Source organism: Vulpes vulpes, chromosome X (genome assembly GCF_048418805.1).
Source record: "Vulpes vulpes isolate BD-2025 chromosome X, VulVul3, whole genome shotgun sequence".
Taxonomy (NCBI): domain Eukaryota; kingdom Metazoa; phylum Chordata; class Mammalia; order Carnivora; family Canidae; genus Vulpes; species Vulpes vulpes.
The window spans coordinates 52,745,452-52,765,549 of NC_132796.1; the positions used below are offsets into that span (position 1 = coordinate 52,745,452).

Sequence of the window (20,098 nt, forward strand, 5' to 3'; positions counted from 1 at the left end):
CTAAGGCCAGAAGGGCAATCTGGGGTTTTGTGCCCAGATTGGAAATCACAACGTATGGGATTTCAGTTAGGACAGACATTAGCTATCATCTAATACAATGTGCTCATTTACAACTGCAGAAACCAAAGCCAGAAGAGACAAATTGACTTGTGCAGGCTCTGGAGTCAGAATGCCTAGATTTGTCCCTGTGCTCTGTCAGTCAGTAACACTGGACGATAAGTAGATGCCTTTATCTTCTCCAAGTCTCATTTTCCTCGGTGAAAGGAAAATACACCATTTAACTCGTATGCTTCTTGTGTGGATTGGATCAGATAATCCACATAAAGCACTTAGCACAGTACCTAACACATAATAAAAGCTCAGTAAATTTTACTTTTTGATGGTAGTGTAATTATTCTCATGATTCAACTAGCTAGTGACAGTGCTATGACAAGGTCTCACATCTCCCGATGCCAGCTAGCTCTCTTTTCACTGTATTGGACTTTCAGGGTCCAGAAAGAACCGAAAGCTGCCTTGAACTTAGTAGTGGTAGCAACTCAAATCTACTTGGGGCTAAACTCAAAGACTTTAGTCTGGAGTCCACTCCATGTAAAAACACCTATCCTGGTGTCTGGAAAATGGTAGGCTCTTAAGAAAGGTGTATTAATGGAGAAGATTCTTAAAAACAATGACAGGAGGACAGGACTGGCTTCTAAGAGAAGGATGAGAAATCTTTCACAGAGCACATAAAGAAGGACTTAGGGAAGAGGACTACCAAAGCTATGTACATTCCATACATGTCTGTGAAGACCAGATACAAGTAGAGGTGGTGCTTCCTGAGATTCCTCCAACTTTCTCATTGTTATTTCTGTTAACCCTTTCATCTTTCCCTGTAGTTACTAGCAAAAACTCCTATACAAACTCTAGGTGTGTGCGTGTGTGTGTGTGTGTGTGTGTGTGTGTATGTGTGATTTTTCAGAGTTGGGGAGGGTAAGAAAAGAGTGGAGAAATATCTATCCCAATTCAAATTAATAAAGCCAATTTGGCAGCAGGATTGGGGGGGGGGTGGCACCCAGGTTAAAAAGTGGGTGGTGGCAGTGAAAGAGAACTCAGTTAAAAAACAAGTTGGGTATGGGGAGCCAGCTGAGCCTGTGAACTCTGGGGCTGCAATTGGGGAAAAGGCCTGCCCTCCTACCCCATCCATATCCTTCCATATCTGTTCATAATTTATTACTACAGTGGTTTTAGGGGGGCCTCCTGTTAGTCCTCTTTCCTGACCAATGTCTTTTTTATTTTTCAAGGCTGCCTTGCTAACCCTATCCCTTGACTAACATATATTCTAACGTTCCCACAGTAATAAGGTGAATAACCTTGACATCTCCAGATATGTGTTTTAAAGTAGCGGTGTTTTTATCATTCCACAGATCCTTTAACTCATCCTCCTAAATCATCTGGTCCTCTGGGTTACGGTCATTTTCATCTTTCCAGAATTTCAAGATATGCTCTCATCTCAACAATAAACACTCAATAAATATTTGTTGATTGATTTCGGAGTTTTATCATCTAGTTGGAGAGACAACATGCCGTTGTAAAACAAAAATCTATGTAACTACAAGCACAAAATTAAAGAATACAAACTGTGTTCATAGAGGTTCAAGAGACATAAAGCAGATAAGTGACCTGTCAGGTTGGGCTCGTCAGGGAAAGTTTCCAAGAGCACGTTAAGTTTTGAGCTTTGAATTGGAAACTTAAGGAGGTGATGGACATGAGTTGGTGGAGAGGTGGACCTTTTGAAAGAAATGAACAAGGGAGACAATGTAGGATATAATTCAAGCCAAGACGGGTGCCTGCCCCACCCTGCCATTTCCCTTTCTCAGAAGCTCCGCATGATCTGTCACACCTGTTTCAGTTCGAAGACAGCTTCTTGTGACCTGGTGCTCACCAGGCTCTCTCCTGTATCAGATTCACCACTCACGCAGCACATACCATGCACTCCAGGCTGTGCTGCAAGAGGAAGAAGCATATGTAGGAAATGTTTGCAGGCATTATGAGCAACTATGTCCTATCTCTCTAGTCTGGACCTCGGGTAGGTATACATGGTCTTCTATTTTCCTTCTACATGACGGATGGAGCACACATGCATTTAGGAGGACAGGGAGGCAGGAATGTGTATAACCAAGATGGTTATGCTACCATGAGCAGACTAATACTACCTTGAAGGCCCAGCATCCTGCCACCTCTGAAAAATGCCGAGTTGTAGAGCTATCCTTCCAGACAGGAAGAAGATCTTGTCGTCACATTAACACATATCAAGCAACACTGCAAATGGCATAATGCTAGGCATTATACAGACAAGTTAAATTATAGTTTCTGCCTCTGGGAGTTTGCTGTCTAACAGGAAAATTGAGACATGGCCAGACAGAAAGTACCCATGACACATTTATTTAAAAGTTGTCCAATGTACAAATGTAACGTCATTCAATTCCTGATCCCATTCATTCTACCAGAATTTCTCGAGTGCAACCCCAGGCTAGAGTCACAGAGATATGTAAACTGTGCCTCTGTCCTCAAGGAGTTCAGCTTAGTGGAAGGGACACACAGGTAAAGAAATCATTACAATACACTATGGTTTGTGCAATACAACACAAGCCTGCACAAAGTGCTTGGGAACACAGAAAAGGGAGAACTCCACCTAAGGGGAACAAGGAAGGCTGAATAGGAGTTTTCAGGAGTTTAAGAGACTTGGGGATGGGATGATGAGAGGGAGGACATCCCAGGAAGTAGAGGGAAAGGTAGAAAAGAGCGTGGCATTTCCTGGGAAATAGTACAAAACTCCAACTGATTGGAACTTAGTGTGCACCATGAAAGATGAAGCACGAGAGGTGGGAAGTGGCCCGAACCTGAAGACAGGTGTGTACCTTACTAGAGAGTTTGAACATTATCACATAGGCAATAGGGGAAATCAAAGGGTGTTTTAAGCAGGGAAATTCTCTCTCTGGTCACATGTAAGTGATATGATCCCAGTTCTGCCTCCTAGTTGTGACTCTGGGCATGTCACTAAATCTCTGAACGTTGGTGTCTTCACGTATAAAATGGGGTTGATAGCGGTACATACCTTACAGGTTTGATTTGAGGAGTAAAGGAGCTAATGTTTGTAAAGCAATCAGCACAGCACTGGGCACACGGTAAGTGCTCCATACATTTTAGCTACTGTTACCAGGAGTGTTTCTTAGAAGGGTAACTGTGTTTTGTTTTGTTTTGTTTTGTTTTGTTTTGTTTTAAAAAAGAATGGAAAAGGGATCCCTGGGTGGCGCAGCGGTTTGGCGCCTGCCTTTGGCCCAGGGCGCGATCCTGGAGACCCGGGATCAAATCCCACGTCGGGCTCCCGGTGCATGGAGCCTGCTTCTCCCTCTGCCTGTGTCTCTCTCTCTCTCTCTCTCTCTCTCTCTGTGACTATCATAAATAAATAAAAATTTAAAAAATAAAAATAAAAAAGAAAGGAAAAAATAAAAATAAATTTTAAAAGGTAATTTTGTTGGCAGCATGGTAACATAAACCACAGCGGGGAAAAGACTGATGGCAGGAGGTCCTATTAAGATGATATCGCAATTTAATCCAGTGATAAATAAGGTCTGGAACTGGGATCTGGATGCGAGAAGTTAGAGATGAAAAGGTGAAAGGAAGTCTAGCTTGGAAGACTGGGTAGATCAGGACAACTGTTAACCAAATTCAGAGATACGGGTAGCCAGAGTAGAGGGGTGTGGGTGCAAGAGCAGATAATGCGTCCAGTTTGGGACCTGTTGAAAGAGAAGTGAAACCGCCCAAGAAGGGAACCTGGAGAATATCAATATTTGAGGGGACGCCAGAGAAGCCGGTGGAGAAAACTGATTGGTCAGCGATCACAATGTCACCGTGAATTGCAAATAGGGGCTTGAGGGGGATAGAGGAGACACTATCACCAGCATTTGTTTATGTTACACAAGCCATTCACCCAACTCCCAAACATGCATACAGCCTATTTTCTAGTCCGTTCTTGGCTTATTGACTCTCGGTTTTCTGCTTCTTGTAGAGACCGCGTTTTTCCCTACTGCCCTCGGTTCTCCGAAAGAGAGAAAGGTCTAGCACTTCTCAACATGGTCACCTAGGTGACCCGGAGTCACCCAGGAGGAGGTGGGAAAGGGGGGAAAGGAGGAAAATAACTTTTAAAGAAAAGAAAAAGTCCGCGACGACCTCTAATGATTAAAGTTCCACCTCCCTATATCCTGCCACGCCGCTCTCCAGCCGCCCTACTCGGGCTCCAGGCCGCCAAGTAGGACGGGAAATGTAGTCCCTCGGGCCTACCAAGGTGGCAGGCTGAAGAACTCGGTTTCCCAACTGGCTCTCCAGGCGCGTGCGCAGATGGCTGCTCTGGCGAGTGGTAAACAGAGACGTCAGGCGGGGGCTGCTGCTCGGAGCAAAACAAAAAGGGAACCCGGGGTGGGGGGGTGATAGGGAAATTGGTGCGGGAATCAGAGACGCGGGGGCCACGGGGACGTGGGCCCTAATAAGAGTGGAGGGCAGGGAAGAGGCGGGGGGAGGGGCAACTAGGGGAGGGGCAAGTGACGCGGGGGAGCGGGGCGTGGGGGAGGGCAGTGATCCGGGTGGAGGAAATTTGGGAGGAGTGTCCGGGGGGCAGCAACTTAAAAGGGGGAGGGAACTGCGGCTAAGGGACGTTCCGTGATGGGAGCGCAATGTATGAGGGGATACCATGCCTCAGGTTTAAAAGAGCAGGAAGCTGAGAGGTTGGAGAAAAAGTGTCTTCGCTAGGCGGTTACAGGTGGTGTCTCAGAGAGAGCTCCGAGGCTGTCCGCTTGTAGTCGAGAAGAGTATCAGAGAACTGTGAAGAAGGGACAGCTTTGGGGGTAGCGTCCTGGGTCTAGGGGGAAGTTCGAGACTTTCTGAGGACTGGCAGGAATGTGCCTCCTGGCCCTCGGTGCTTCCCCCCTGGGGGGAGGCATCGCAAGGGACGGTGGCAGGCTCCTCTGAACGCTGAGCGGCGGCAGTCCAACTCCACGTATGGATCCGAGGAATGAGAATTCAGCCACAGGGGCTGCCGCGATCATAGACCTCGATCCCGACTTCGAACCCCAGAGCCGTCCCCGCTCCTGTACCTGGCCCCTTCCCCGACCAGAGCTCACTACTGAGCCGTCTGAGCCACTCGAGCCGCCCGAGGTGGAGCCAGGTTTGGGGGAGAAGGTACACCCGGAGGGGCGCTCAGAGCCGACCCTGTTGCCCTCCCAGCTCCCAGAGCCGGCAGGGGGCCCCCAGCCCGGGATCCTGGGGGCTGTAACAGGTCCTCGGAAGGGAGGCTCCCGCCGGAATGCCTGGGGAAATCAGTCATATGCAGAACTCATCAGCCAGGCCATTGAAAGCGCCCCAGAGAAGCGGCTGACACTCGCCCAGATCTATGAGTGGATGGTCCGCACTGTGCCCTACTTCAAGGACAAGGGTGACAGCAACAGCTCAGCAGGATGGAAGGTAACTATGACCCCCTTACCTCTGTCCCAATACCTTCTGCCCCCTGGGCCCCCTAGCCTCCTTACTGCCATTCTGGGGGGCCCTTTTACGCACCCACCCCAGAGATCCACCTTTAATCATCAATTACACAAACATTTACTTAAGACATAGTATATGCCATGCTCAGAGCTTGATGTTGGAGGATTGTAGATGAATAAGACACTGTCCTTGCCTTGGAGAAAATCGAATTCTCTGCTCACTGCTCAACACTCCCAGCACTTTAGCTTGGGCTGCCCCAGACACTTATTCCCACAGAGAAGTCTTTATCCTATGTACAGCAGGAACTGTGTGGATTCCCCACATGAACCTAGCCTTCCCTCCTCCCTCACCTCCCATCCCAACACCTTTTCTCCGATTCCTGTGGGATTACTTGGATTCCCCACTTGCCTCTCAATACCTCAGCATAGAGGTACTGTTCTAGAATGCCTCTACCCAAGAAAAGAGGGTAAATGGCATAGATGAAAAAGGTGATATTCATGGGGTAAGGTAGCTGCTCTTATGGACCAGGACGGGGAAAAAGGACCAGGAGCTGCTACCTACCTCAGTTTACCCTGTAGTGCTAGGAAACTCTCCCGAGTAAGGGGCTATCTAAGTCTGGGGTTGGGGGGGGGAGTTTTCATTTACTGATGAGAAACATTAGTTATGAAAAAAAGATAGGGCTCTGGCTTTATTTTTTAAGGTTTTATTTATTTGAGAGAGAAAGCAAGAGAGAGCATGAGCTGGGGGAGGAGCTGAGGGAGAGGGAGAAGCAGACTCCCTACTGAGTGGGGAGCCCGATGTGGGGCTCAAACCCAGCACCCTGGGATCATGACCCAAGGCCAAGCCGAAGGCAGACGCTTAACCTGCTGTGCCACCCAGGCACACCACGGGCTCTGACTCTAGAGCACAAGCTTGGGAGGTCCCTTGGCTTTCCATGAAGAAACTGTGAGGAAAGATTTACTAGATGCTCTGAAAATTTGTCCTGAGGAATATAGGACTCTACTTATGAAATGGGGAGCTTCAACCCCTGGACACCTTGAACCTCCATAGGTGGTGAGATCAGCATACAAGGAAGTACAGAGGGTTGAAGGAGCAGAGGGTCCCCTCCTAGGAATAGGAGATTGAGGTATCAGATCTGCACTCTCCCTAGGAGTTGGGCAGGACAGAAAAGAGGACAGCTGACTGAGACCCTTGGCACTATTTCTGGGTAGACTGCCATGCCACAGTCTCAGCTCATAAAGAGCTCCCCTCCTTGGACCCAGCCTACACAGCTGTTTTTTTCTTTTTCCTTAGGTTCATTTTCCAGGGTAGAAGAAATAATCATGAGCTGTTTGTTATGCTGTGGGAGTATAGTCCCTCCTTATAATTGACACTTATTTGAGGATTTTTAGTTTATGAAGTAGTTTTTAAATTTTTTGTTTTATGGCTCTTCACAGCAATCCTGCAACTCCACATTTTACATAGTGGGAAACTAAGGTATCAAAAACTCAGGAAACTCACCTTAAAACAGTAAAGCAAGGACTTGAACTCAGGTCTAAGTATAAGTCATATACTCTTTCTGCTAGTCCATGACGCCAAATTTTCTTCATTGGAATGATGGCGAAGGCAGATCAGACTGAGCTTGGGGCCTCCTGGCCTCTTCATCCCCCTACTCGCACTCCCACCCCACCCTTATACCCACCCCACTGCAAGGGGTAAGCCTCAGGGTCTGAACTGGCTCCTCTGGTGAATTACCAAGACTACTCCCACCCCACCAGGGGGTGGCACTCACTTAGAATAAGAAAGCTTTGTTAAGGTGGTTTGGGGGAACAATTAGCAGTCACCCCCCCATACACACACACACACACACACACACACACACACACACTTCCAACAGGGAAGAGAATTATAGGCTTCTAGGGAACTGACCTCTCCAGGTATAAGGTTGTACTATGTACTAGTTCTGAGGTCTAAAGAAGAGGGGATAAACAAATGGGCCCCGTGGGTATTGAGTGTAGAGAAAGGAATGGGCCTTCTCAGTAGACCCAGAGCTAAAAGACGGAAAGGGAGGAAGTAAGTCACAGTACCAAAAGTTACTAAGGCCGGACAGTCACTGTCTAGATGGGCATATGTCCTTCCTTGAAGGAACGAGGAGTTCCAATGCAGCCGGGGTTAGTAGCCGTTACTGAAGGGTCCGAGGGAGACAAGGAGTTCTTTGGCTAAAGAACCCTGGAACAAGAAGCTACTTAAGCATCTTTCCCCAGGCAGAGGGTCTCCTTATCTGGAGCACCAGTCAGAGCCTCAGCCTCCTAGTAGCTCCAAGCCCTTCTGGGCTCCTCCCAAGTTTCTAAACACTAAAGAGCTCCTGGGAAGTCAAATGCCCCTAAGGTTGGAGATCTTAGGCATAAATTCCGGAGGAGAAGTAGGGGAAAGGAGGTAGGACAGAGAAGGAGGTGGGGGGGGGGGACACAAAAGGATGATGTAACTATCCTGAGGCAAACCAGTAGAAAGAAGCTGCTCTGGGGGCTCAAGAAGCTGCCAATCTCAGCTCCCTGGGCCCCTGGGGGGGAAAAACTTATCTCTAACAGAATATCAGCTGTGAGGGAGGAAGGGAGAACAGAGGGAGGAAAGGAGGGAGGCACAACACAGAGCTTCCAATGCCCAAAGTACTCCACAGCTGATAGAACCTCAGGGGGAGGCTCACTGTTGTCACAAGGGGGCCACCCACCAATAAAACAAGAGGTAATTGATCAAGTACTGGGAGTGTGGCACTCTGAGGGGGCACCATTGGGGGCTGCCTGACTGGACAACACGGTCTGCCACCATGGGCGCTTATACTTGATGAGACTAATTGCATGAAATTGTAAAGAATACAATAGAAGTTGGGGGACACCTGGGTGGCTCAGAGGTTGAGCATGAGCATCTGCCTTGGCTCAGGGCATGATCCCCTAGGATCTAGTCCTACATCAGGCTCCTTGCAGGGAGCCTGCTTCTCCCTCTCCCTCTGCCTCTGCCTCTCTCTTTCTGTGTCTCTCATGAATAAATAAATGAAATCTTTTTTTAAAAAAAAAGAATACAATAAAGGTTGGGTAAGATCATGTGGAACAGATAAAAAAAAATACCATACAATAAATTTAGCTGCAGAAGTCAAGCAACTGCTCAATAGAAGAACTTAAGAGGGGACTTAACGCTTGGTCTTGAGGAATTAGCAGAATTTACAGAAGGGAGATCCTTCTTAGTACACGGAGGAAAGGATAAGGGAATGTGCCTCTGAGGCCCAGCGAGGAGCCTGGCCTGAACCTAGTTGAGCATTATCTGTCCAAGGACTGGGAGGAATCAGAAAAATGAAGATCTTCAAATCCTCTGGAGAACAGGACCTCCAACGCCCCATGGGGAGCAGGACACCAGCTCTGCTGAGGTTCCAGCCCCTAAGCCTATTCAGAGAACTGGCTCAAGACAGGGTGGATCAGTCTTAGGCTGATGTTACGCCACTGTCCTGTAAATTCCACCCAAGCCTACACTCAAGAAACAGATTGGAGCTGTGGAATTCTTTCCTACCTAATCCTAGTTCTTGCTGAATCAGGAGTGTGTCTGGCTCCCCAATGCCCACCAGCGCCAGACAGCACCCCCCTCCAAACATCTGGGAGGAGTACAGTGCTGGGAGTTTTTCCAGAGTGGGGGCCCAGTGCCCTCTGCAGTAGGTTGTTACTCAGGCCCTTGTGAGGAGACATCTGGAGCAGAGGCTGAGCATCTTGTCTTTGGGAGGGAACGGCATAGGTTCCCCCTCACCCTCCTCCCCAACACCCCGCACCACCTCCCCCCATCCCACCCAGCCCCGCTTGCAAGCTCCAATCCCCACCCCTACCTTGGCCTGTTTCTGGTAGCTCCAGGTCTCTAGAAATGCCCCTGCTGTGTCCCAGCATGCTTTGAGGCTGGACTACTAACCACTGACCTCCCCTGCATGTACCTCATACCCCTTTCCTGCTGCCTCTGACCCCCTCCCCCAGAACTCCATCCGCCACAACCTGTCCCTGCACAGCAAGTTCATCAAGGTTCACAACGAGGCTACTGGCAAGAGCTCTTGGTGGATGCTGAACCCTGAGGGAGGCAAGAGTGGCAAGGCTCCTCGCCGCCGGGCAGCCTCCATGGATAGCAGCAGCAAGCTGCTTCGGGGCCGCAGCAAGGCCCCCAAGAAGAAACCTGCTGTGCTGCCAGCTCCATCTGAAGGCGCCACTCCAACAAGCCCTGTTGGCCACTTTGCCAAGTGGTCAGGCAGCCCTTGCTCTCGAAACCGCGAAGAAGCAGATGTGTGGACCACCTTCCGTCCACGAAGCAGCTCAAACGCTAGCACCATCAGCACTCGGCACTCCCCCAGGAGGCCAGAGTCTGAGGCGCTGGCAGAGGAGGAGGTTCCAGCCTCAGTCAGCAGCTATGCAGGGGGCGTCCCTCCTACCTTAAATGAAGATCTCGAGCTGTTAGATGGGCTCAATCTCACATCTTCCCATTCCCTGCTCTCCAGGAGTAGTCTCTCTGGCTTCTCTTTGCAGCATCCTGGGGTCGCAGGTCCCTTACACACCTACAGCACTTCTCTCTTTGGCACAGCAGAGGGGCCCCTATCAGCAGGAGAAGGGTGCTTCGCAAGCTCCCAGTCTCTGGAGGCCCTGCTCACCTCTGACACACCACCACCCCCTGCTGATGTCCTCATGACCCAGGTAGATCCCATTTTGTCCCAGGCTCCAACACTTCTGTTGCTAGGGGGAATACCTTCCCCCAGTAAGCTGGCTGCAGGAGTTGGCCTCTGCCCCAAGCCCCTAGAGGCCCCGGGCCCCAGCAGTCTGGTTCCCACCCTCTCTATGATAGCACCACCTCCAGTCCTGGCAGGTGCTCCCGTCCCCAAGACCCTGGGGACTTCTGTGCTCACACCTGCTACTGAAGCTGCAAGCCAAGACAGAATGCCTCAGGATCTGGATCTTGACATGTATATGGAGAACCTGGAGTGTGATGTGGATAACATCATCAGTGACCTCATGGATGGGGGCGAGGGACTGGATTTCAACTTCGAGCCAGGTACATATGGCACTTCTTCGCCCACGATAGCATCTAATAACCTACAGCCACTCCTGGGTGCCTGGCTAGTCCCATGATCTGAGCCAGAGGACACTTTAGAACAGGGGGTGGCTGGAGCTCCTGGGGAATTGGAGGGAGGGTGTCATATTAGAGGGGCATAGTTTCCTGACGGGACCTCCAGGCCCTCAGCGACACCCACCCCTAGCAGCAGCACAGGAGAGATAGTGGGAAGGGCTGTCTCTCTCTCTTTTTTTTTTTTTTTGGGCGGGGGGGGGGGGGGGGGGAGGGGTATGGACCTTAAGGGCAGAGTTATCACATCCCAGATGAGCCTCTTACCTTGTCTTCCATTTCTTCTTCCCACAGATCCCTGAGCCATGGCTGGAAGCTTTGTCCTCTGCTTTAGAGGTGGAACCAGGCGTGCCCATATCCACTCTTTACCCTTGGCCCCTCCCTGGGAACTTGGGACCCCGATTTAGAGCTAGGGTGGGGTCTGCTCACACCGGTGTTGAGGAAATTATAAAGATAAAGCTGCCCCATTTAGGAACTGTGGGGGGAGGGAGGGCGAGGGGTGGGGGAAAGGGAAAGGGTTTATTCTCACTGTGCCAATTAGGGGGTGAGGCCCCCTCTTGGGAGCCAGCCTTGGTTCCCTCCATTCCCACCCCCTAGGTTTTCTAGCAGGGGTGGGCAATGCTGTTGGAAATGTGAAGTCACCAGTGGCCTTACCCCTGCCTTTGGGAGCAGGATCTTTTGTAGTCTTATCTGAGCTGGTCCAGGCTAGCTTGAGCCTGGGATTTTTATGCAGTGGCCCCCTAGGCCGGTGGGGTGGGGTGGGGTAGGGTGGCAGGGACTTGGAAGGGCCAAGGTTTGAGCACTTGAGGGGCTCACCAGGCCAAATCACCCTTGGAAGGCTGCAGATAACAGAAAGGCTTTTTATAAACTTTTAAAGAAATATAAACACAAATACAGAGATTTTTAACAGTGGTAAGGTGCTAGTGATGGGGAGAATGCTTTTTTCCTTTCTTTCTTTCTGAAGGCTTTGTCATAGTGACATGATGCAAACACTACAGACATAACTTGGGGAAGCATGGGAAGTGGGGGAGAGAGAGCTCCAGGCTGCCAGAGAGCTGGGGGCAGGGGAGCAACAGTGGAGAGCAATACTGAGCAAGGGGAAGAACTCTGATGTGGAGATGTCTAGAACAAGATCTGCATGTGTGGAACTAGCTTAGAGTTTCCCTAAGGAAAAAGCTAAGCCAGGCCCCCTCCTTCACCTTGTGTCTGGGAGTGTGTGGTGCTGGGGTGCTATGGTGGGAGAGTGCACTGAAGGCCTGGAATTAGTTTGTGGCCTGGAAGGGGGTGGGAGGGGGGAGAAAAGGAGGGAAGGATTTAGGGTGGTAAAGTTAGGCACAGAGACCTCCCTGTTCCAGGCCCCTGACAGCTGTTGCTGCCCTTCTTCCCCTTGCCTGACTACAGGGGTTATGTGGAAGTGTGTGTGGTGGCAGGCAGGGGGAGGGGTGGAACAGGGAAGAGGGAGCTGGGGAGCTTGGCTGAGGGTCTGGGAAATGAGTGGGGATGGAGGGGAATGTGGATCAGGTTTACTGGCACCTGCCAGGGTGGCCATCTGGGGCTCCTTCTCTACCCCAGCCCCAAAGCAGCCCCTCCCCCAGTCCCCTTTGCATTGTCCCCTCCCCCCGCCCCTGCTGTGGGTTTCCATCATTTCCTGTGTCAGCGCCTGGCCTACCCAGATTGTATCATGTGCTAGATTGGAGTGGGGAAGTGTGTCAAATCAATAAATGAATAAATTCAATAAATGCCTATAACCAGCTCTAGTTTCGGCTGCCTTGCTGCACCCCGCCCCTCGGATAAGGGAAAGGGAGGGGGAGAGGCAGACGACTGGCATAAGGGACTACTCAGAGGTGGAGAAGTAAGGGGTGGGGGAATTTCAGCAAGGGGACTTGGTGGATCTTGGGGGGTGTGGAGGGAAGATGCCAATCTGTCACCAAACCCCTCTTGGGGGGGTAGTCTGGCTGGAGAAGACCCCACCCCCTACTCTGTCCCCCAAAGGCTCATTGTGCAAGACTTCTCTGTCTCACCTTACCCTCACCCATGTGCTCACCCCAGTCCTCTCCTGCCACTCTTACCCACCCTGAGAGCCTCCACAGTCCCTGGGGCACACTTAAGCATTGGTGCAGATATTGGAAGAAGGAGTCTTTCTTGAAGGGACCCCACTCATTGAATTCCAGTAATTTCACACCTCGTTTTACTGCTCTCACTCAGTCACTTTATTTAGTTAGCGATGTTTATCCCTTCTACTGAAAAAGTCTGCTCTGGTCTTAAAGAGCAGACCTCTTCGAGTGGGCCCCTCTTCATCTGATCTTCCTGTTGATTTGGACTGGAAAAAGGAAGGGGTTCATGAGTAGATGAAGAGGCCCCTGCAGGGAAGTTTTCTACAAACTAGGGCCAGCGGCAGGGCCAAAAGAGGCCAGAGGCAGGTCTTGGGCATGGATGTTGAATTTGGGAAGGAAATTTTTCCCAGGGGGCCAGGGTGCAGGAGCCTTGGGTTGACTGGCAGGAAAGGGGGGTGCAGGGACAGACCACATTTGGTGAGTCTTACTGGGAGGTTCACAGAGGATTCAATCGGAACGACTTTCTTGGCTTCTTGGCTTCTGAGCAATTTTACACGGCTCCTCTCCAGGAGGTCACATTGTGTGCGCAAAGCATCTGAGAACCAGGGAAAGGACCCCCACCTCTGAGGACTAGAGACCTTATGTACCCATCCCATTCCTCCCATCATTCCAGCCATCACTTGGAGTAACTGGGCCTAAAGCTAGGCCAAGGAGTGACCCGAAGTACCTAAGTTTTGCTCTTTTCAGCAGGAATTGAGACACCAAGACTCCAAAAGAAAAGGATGAAGAGGAAGATGGAAATGATGGGGTGGTGACAGAGAGAGACACTGAGACAGTGCCCAAGAAATTGGGGTGGGGAGTAGGGGTGAGTGACACATGCAACTCCAGCTGGTTTGAACTAAACATCCATCCTAAAGTGGACCTTGGCTATATTCCCCTTTCCCTAGGCTCCTGTGATGCTACATGCTGTATATTACACCATTCCCCCTCTATATAGACAACGTACTCTATCACCCAGCTAGGTACAGTCCTCTCCATGTTTCTCCTTCCTCCATCATGCTCCTTACCAATTAGCTCAGGTTCTGGATTCTTCAGGAGGGGCACAAAAGCTTTGTAGGCATTTTCTAGTCGGGTTCCTGTAAACACAGCAGCATGCTATCCCCAGCCCCTATCACCCCATCTCCACCCTTCCAAAGGCCAAGATTTCAGGAAACTAACACTCAACAGTACTGTGAGCTAATGTACCTTATTCCCCACCATCAGGACCAAACCTAGGATCAGGTGAGGGGGGAGGCACATAATATGAGTAAACCCACCCTATTGCCATAGATGCAGTGCTCTTTCTTAGGCTGACTAGAGATGGTCATTTTGGATCTGGTTGAGGGTGCCCTATGTTAAGGACGAGGTTCACAGTCCATTTTGAGGGCCTTGTCCTAATCTTTCAGGAATGCTCCCAAGCCTCTACCTGGTGCTCCACGTTCCACCTTACAAATGTAGTAGGTGCTTCGAGCAGTAAGGAATTTGCTGGCATAGTCTCCAGGGGTCTTCATCAGGAAAAGCAACTTCATTGTCCCCGTCTCATCACACAAATCGATGGTGTCTGGATGGAGGCCACAGAATGATTGGGGCAGCTAAGGAAGGAGAGTGAGAGCAAAACAGGGCAGCGATCTTCTCCTGAATGGGGTGGAAGAAGCTGTTGGATTCAAAGAGCTCTCTTCTTTTCAGTCTGAGGGCTTGGGGGCTAGAAATGATCCTACATACTCCTACTCTTAGGACTTTTTTTTTTTTTTTATCTTACGTTCCTTTATTATATATATTATATATGTAAATGTTTTATGTACAATAATTGGTTCTATCAAATAATCATACCAAGGCCTTCTACTGGTAATCTTCCTCAAGATAGATTCAGGTGAGATTAGGTATTTGCGCACTTTGTGGATTAACCACACTTGAGACTTCGTGATTGATTTCAGTTTTGAGGCCATGCACACAATTCAAAATATACACAAACTGGATTAAGGCGATAAAGTGGGCTGAAAGAAAGCACAGGACTTGGAACGAATAAACTGTATTTTGCTTACATTGGAGCCACCACGTGACCAGCAAATGCTTTGTGCGTCTCAGAGCTGTTTTACTGTAGTGTGAGGGGCTTCTGAACGCCTACAGTCCCCTCCCCCAACTCCTCACCTGTTTTAGGCAACCCTACTCTACTGCGGGTGTAATGCAGCAACAGAAGGACAGAGCAATTGGTATTGACCAGAAACTGCTGATTATCTGAGAAGACATGGGATGGGGCATGTCACCCTTCTCTAGTTATACCATCCCTGTGACCACTGCCCTCAAACCTCCCCAGCCCTAAATAGAGGCTCCAGCTCTGTGATGCCCCTCACCTCCATGTTTGATGAAAATGAACATGCTCTCAAGATCTTCTCACTCTTTACATGGAGGCCTGATGAGTCATTTGGAAGGAGAGTGTTCTAGAGGTCTGGGAAGGGTGTAGCAAGTGGGCCCATAGGGTTGGGGGTCTGGAGAGGTCGATGGATCACATAGGCTGAAGAGGACCAAACTGGGCAGACAGGAGAGAGCTGGTGGCAGTTGTGGATAACCAACATCCCTAGGGGTGGGGCCTGAGGCTGCAGTTGAGGGATTATGAGGTCAGAAGTGGTATATGTGGCAGAAGGTGGAGTAAGGATAAGGAGAGAAGAACCTGGGTAGGGACACTGAAAGATTTGCCAGGAATGGAGACGACACGGTAACTCTAATTCTAAAATGCATTCTGCAGGGTGCTTGGGTGGCTCAGTTGGTTAAGTGTCTGACCCTTGCTTTTGACTCAGGTCAGGATCTCAGGGTCCTGAGTTTGAGCCCCGCATGGGGTTCTGAACTCAGTGTGGGAGTCTGCTTATCCCTCTCCTTCTGTTCCTCTCTGCCCCTCCCCCGGTCCCTCAAATAAATAAAATAAATAAATAAATAAATAAACAAATAAATAAATAAATAAATAAAATCTTTTTAAAAAATAATAAAATGCATCCTGGTAGGAGTGCAGGACACCTAGAGAAAAGCCAGGTTTCTCGAATGCTACCCTTCTCTAGTTAATTTGTGGTGCTACTGCTTCCACATCATGAGTCTACTTCTCCTTCCTACTGCCAGCACCATGCCTCCCACTCTTATTGCACCCCAAATTTCCCTTGCTCCCCACCCCAACAACAGACATTCTTGTTGAGTATCAACAGAAGCTTTATTTCTCATTGTTTGGAGAATGATTGAAGGGTGGATGGAGGGAGGGAGGATGGCAGGACTCCTGGAGGGAGGGAAGGATGGCAGGACTCCTGGAGGAAGAATCCTGCAAGGAGGAGGGGCTGGATTGGGGAAGAGGAGAAGTACAGATGGGGGTGGGGGCAGAGGGGCAATTGGATGATAGGAGATATTGAAGGGGGGCGGGGGGGAGGGAAGTTATAGGGGGCATACAATTCAGAATCAGCCACAGGAGGGCGAGGTGAGCATTGGACCCAGGCTGGTTAGATAAGGGGAAGTTAGTACAATATAGGAGGACAGGACTCTGAGGTTCTGTCAGGGTATCAGGGCTCCAGTTTCAGGTTTCAGGGTATAACATGGGGGAGCCCAGTAGGGGCTATGCTGGCTGCAGGGGGAGCCCCCAGGACCCTCCCCTGGAGCCCCTCCTTTTGGGGGAATCTCACTGACGTGGCAGAGCCATTCACTGTAGTCTGGCTGCAGACTCTCCGCCAGTCCCTTAGACACTCCACTCCAGGCCTAAAGACAGATATCTCCAGGTCAGGGGTCAATCAGGGGCAGGGAGTAAAACACCCAGGCTCTGTGCCAAGGGAAGTCTTACAATGTCTGCAACTTCTGTGATTACAGAAGGGACACACAGACTCCTGGGGCCCCTACTACCCCTGTTTCCATCTGCCCCAACCAATCTATACAATCAGTTCTTTTATGTGTCTCTCTCCATCTAGCCCATCCCCCAACTGGTTGGCCACATCCTGACAGTTAATGCAGGCCCTTCTCCTCCCCTCTACTCCCCATACTCTGTCTGACTTGCTGGCAGGGGAATTGAGTAGTTGACAAACTGCAGTCTTGCCTGTGGCAATGTTCTCACCGAAAAATTCCCGTGATATTCAGTAACCAGATCCTCCAGGTTCTTGAGGGTAGGAATTCGGGGCATCGTCCTGAAGGAGGGGAGAAAGAGGGAGCAGGAGCCCATAGTTTACATTCTTTTATCACCCTTCTCCCAGTTCTTCCAGATGGAATGAAGGGATTTCTGTGTTCTCTGTGCCTGCAGTTTCCTTCCATTACTGTGTCCACTTGAGTGACCCCTTATTCCTTATTGTCCCACTCTCTACTCCTGGAGAGCCTGTGATAATCCTCCTCTACTATTTCTTCCCAGCCACCCCACCTCATTTTCCAAGGATATCTGAAATCTCACCGTTCCAGCCAGCAGTACACACAGATAAGGCTAATAATCAATCCCATGGAGCCAAGGGGGATAAGCACAGCTTCCAATGCAAACAACAAAGGATTCTCTACAGAAAAAAATAAGAGAAAGAGGCCTCACATCTGTAGTGCCCCAACTTGGTGCCAGGCATGGTGCTAGACTCTTTCTAGGTACTTAATCTTCACAACTCCTGAGAGTGGGGGGATGATCATTATCTCCATTTTACAGATGAGGAAACAATCAAAGAGGTTAGTGATGTGCCAGAGGTCAAAGAGGGAATAAGCAGCAGAGCCAGGTTTAAAAGCCTACATCTGTCTGGTACCAAAGCCATCTTTACCACGCAGGCTTTCTGCGAATGCTGTAGGGGAATCTTAAACATCTTCTAGCCCCTCTGCCTCCTTCTCGACAACACCCTCCCCAAACTCTAACAACATACTGACCCAACCTTACACAGAAAAGCCCTGATACCTGGGGGTTGGGGTGAGGGGAGATGGGCCATCAAGTTTAGGGGGCTCAGGGGTAGGCAAGCAGGGCAAAAGACAGTGATGCTAGAAAGGTTGGCGTGCTGGGCTCATGGGTCAGGGTGAGGCCTTCGGCCCATTTTACCCTTGGAGGTATTGCTGCCCCAGTGGATAGGGTGGCTCCATTCACTCCAACGCTGAGCGCTTCCACAGAGTGGGTTATAGCGGCTTCGGACACGGAACGTGTAGAACTTCTGCCCATCCACGCTAGGCAGAGAGAAGCTATTTCGGTGGTCCACTGACTGTTCCTTGGGGAGGAAGAGGGGGAGAGGGAGATGGATGTCTAAAAACGAAGAGAGAATTAAAACTCTGCCCCCTGCCACATCAACTGGTTCTTCCCAGCTCTTCCCTCCTCTCTTGACTACTCAAGCCACACCACTCCCTTCGCTGAGTAGAAACTAATGCCTCCTAGCCAGATCCCCTCGAAGGCTTCCTTTTTGTTTGTCTATCAGGTATTGGAGGAAAAGTATGGGTAGAAACGTTCTTGGAGAGTCCCTGGTGATGCTAGGGAAAAAGCTGAATGAGGGTAGAGACAGAGCAGAAGAACTGGGAGGCAGAGACAGGAGCTTGAGATTAGGCCCTCCTATTTGGCTGATTGAATCCTTTTTTTAAAAAAAGATTTTATTTATTTAAGACAGAGTGATAGTGAGAGAAAACATGAGCGGGGTGGGGGGAGAAGGAGAAGCAGAATCCCAACTGAGCAGGGACCCCAACGCAGGGCTCTATCCTAGGACCCTGAGATCATGACCTGAGCCGGAAGGCAGGTGCCTAACAGACTAAGCCACCCAGGTGCCCAGCTGATTGAATCCTTTATCCCTATTTGCTTGGCCTTTGCTGCTACCTTCATGACCCGAGTCACTCACAGTCCAGCTGCGGTCCCAGTCACTCCGGTACTGCACAACATGCTCCAAACAGTGGTCCAAGTGTCTGTTGCTCCAGCTCAGTTCTAGCTGGGATTCGCTCAGGTTGTGAAGGGTTAGGTTCTCTGGAGCCCAGGGGATCACTGGAGATATGTGTGTGTGTGTGGTCATTCCCCTGGCCTGAACAAGTTAGGATCCTGAAGGTAGGGCCCCTGATCCCTCCTCAGTTCCCTATCCCAATCCCTCACCTCCTCCTTTCTGCCTAAGTATCCTTATGGTAAAAGAACACCACCACTCCATATACTCCAGTGCCCCACAAAAGCTCCCTGGGCTCTCTGGGCACCCTTTCCAAATTACCCAGATTTTGCAGTTTTAGCTTCTGTGTGGACTGCCTCCTGGGTTCCCGTGGGTCCCGGAGCTGGACAACAAATGTTTCGTAGAGATGGATCTCCTCCTTCTGCAACCAACAGCCAGCAGTGACCTCTCTAGAGAATAGGTAGTGGCCACACTCCTGGACTTTATCATCATTGGAGTTCTTATACCTAGAGAAGGAATGGGAGGAAGAAGAAAAGTGGCATACACTTGGGTACTACAGATACCACAGCCTAGCCTCGTCTTTGAACTGACTTGCCCCATGAGAAAATGGTGGGGAGGCTGGGAGGCTGGCTACCCTCTTTCTTGGCCCCCATGCCATCCCTCCCATTCAGACCACCCCCTAATACTCCCTTGTGCTATTCCCTCTTCCCTTCTCATACCAGTAGTGCAGGGTCAGGTTGGTGGGCCGGGGCTCAGAGCTGCTGTTCCAAGTGCAATTCATGTACTCAACATTGAACACAAAACACTGGACCTCTGGAAGGGGCAGGGAGGAAACACTGAGGGTCTCAGGGGGTGTAGCGGTCAGGAAGAAATCTAGATTGTGGAGAAAATGAAGAGGGGGAGGGAAAAACCAGAAATGATGGTCAGAAGAAGCAGCAGCATGAGGCAGTGAACCCCTTCCCCCTTCCTTCTCCACAGCACTCTTAAACTCTGCCCACATCCTTCTAATGCCCCATGGTAGGTTCAAGATTTCTATGCGACCCCTTCCCACAGGCTCCCCTCTCACCAACCCCTTCCAGTCCCATGTTTCCCACCAGCTGTGATGTCTTCATTCCCATTGGGCATGGGGACGGTGGAGTTCAGCCCCACCCCCAGCAGAGACACCTGCAGGAATAAGAGGGATCTGAGTGGCAATGGTGGCTTCAACATGGCGCTTGCTCTTCGTTCCCTGGGTGTAGACTGTCAGGAACCTGGGCCCCTGACCCATTACCCCTCCCCACCCACACATTTCCTTCTGTCATAGTTTCCGGTGGAAAGAACCTTAGAAACCAGGGCTTTACAGAGGGTGTGGCAAATGTGTGCTATGACACAGGCTAAATCCTCTGGGAGATTAAAGGTTAATCTAATCTGTAGGTGTAACACCACCACTGTAAAGTGGTGTTAAGTAGAGTCCCAGGCTGGGCATACAGTGCCATCACAGTCTCAAGAATCCTCAGACTACCTGGATTCTGGGAAGGATCTGTTCACTGCCATTGCCACCACCAC

General features: G+C 50.1%; 3 protein-coding genes across 4 annotated transcripts; 1 reads left to right on the forward strand and 2 right to left on the reverse strand.

Moving 5' to 3' along the window:
* Window positions 1–4,402: 4,402 nt before the first annotated feature.
* FOXO4 (forkhead box O4) lies at window positions 4,403–12,382 on the forward strand. The gene is made up of 3 exons (XM_025982862.2): window positions 4,403–5,496; window positions 9,501–10,560; window positions 10,924–12,382. Exons 1-3 carry the CDS (start codon window positions 5,035–5,037, stop codon window positions 10,929–10,931), a joined length of 1,530 nt encoding a protein of 509 aa, XP_025838647.1. The 5' UTR covers window positions 4,403–5,034; the 3' UTR covers window positions 10,932–12,382.
* A 465-nt stretch (window positions 12,383–12,847) lies between these two features.
* On the reverse strand, window positions 12,848–15,098 carry CXHXorf65 (chromosome X CXorf65 homolog). The gene is made up of 6 exons (XM_025982860.1): window positions 15,074–15,098; window positions 14,871–14,957; window positions 14,149–14,283; window positions 13,751–13,819; window positions 13,172–13,278; window positions 12,848–12,949 (listed from the first exon to the last, which is right to left on the reverse strand). Exons 1-6 carry the CDS (start codon window positions 15,096–15,098, stop codon window positions 12,848–12,850), a joined length of 525 nt encoding a protein of 174 aa, XP_025838645.1.
* Window positions 15,099–15,899: 801 nt separating this feature from the next.
* Window positions 15,900–19,788, reverse strand: IL2RG (interleukin 2 receptor subunit gamma). Of its 2 annotated transcripts, XM_072743412.1 has the most exons (9): window positions 19,648–19,788; window positions 19,273–19,426; window positions 18,875–19,059; window positions 18,521–18,660; window positions 17,743–17,905; window positions 17,128–17,224; window positions 16,801–16,870; window positions 16,383–16,451; window positions 15,900–16,023 (listed from the first exon to the last, which is right to left on the reverse strand). In XM_072743412.1, exons 1-9 carry the CDS (start codon window positions 19,760–19,762, stop codon window positions 15,919–15,921), a joined length of 1,098 nt encoding a protein of 365 aa, XP_072599513.1. In that variant the 5' UTR covers window positions 19,763–19,788; the 3' UTR covers window positions 15,900–15,918. The 2 variants fall into 2 exon arrangements, with proteins under 2 accessions (XP_072599513.1, XP_025838683.1); XM_025982898.2 differs by having other exon boundaries at window positions 15,900–16,451.
* Window positions 19,789–20,098: the final 310 nt, after the last annotated feature.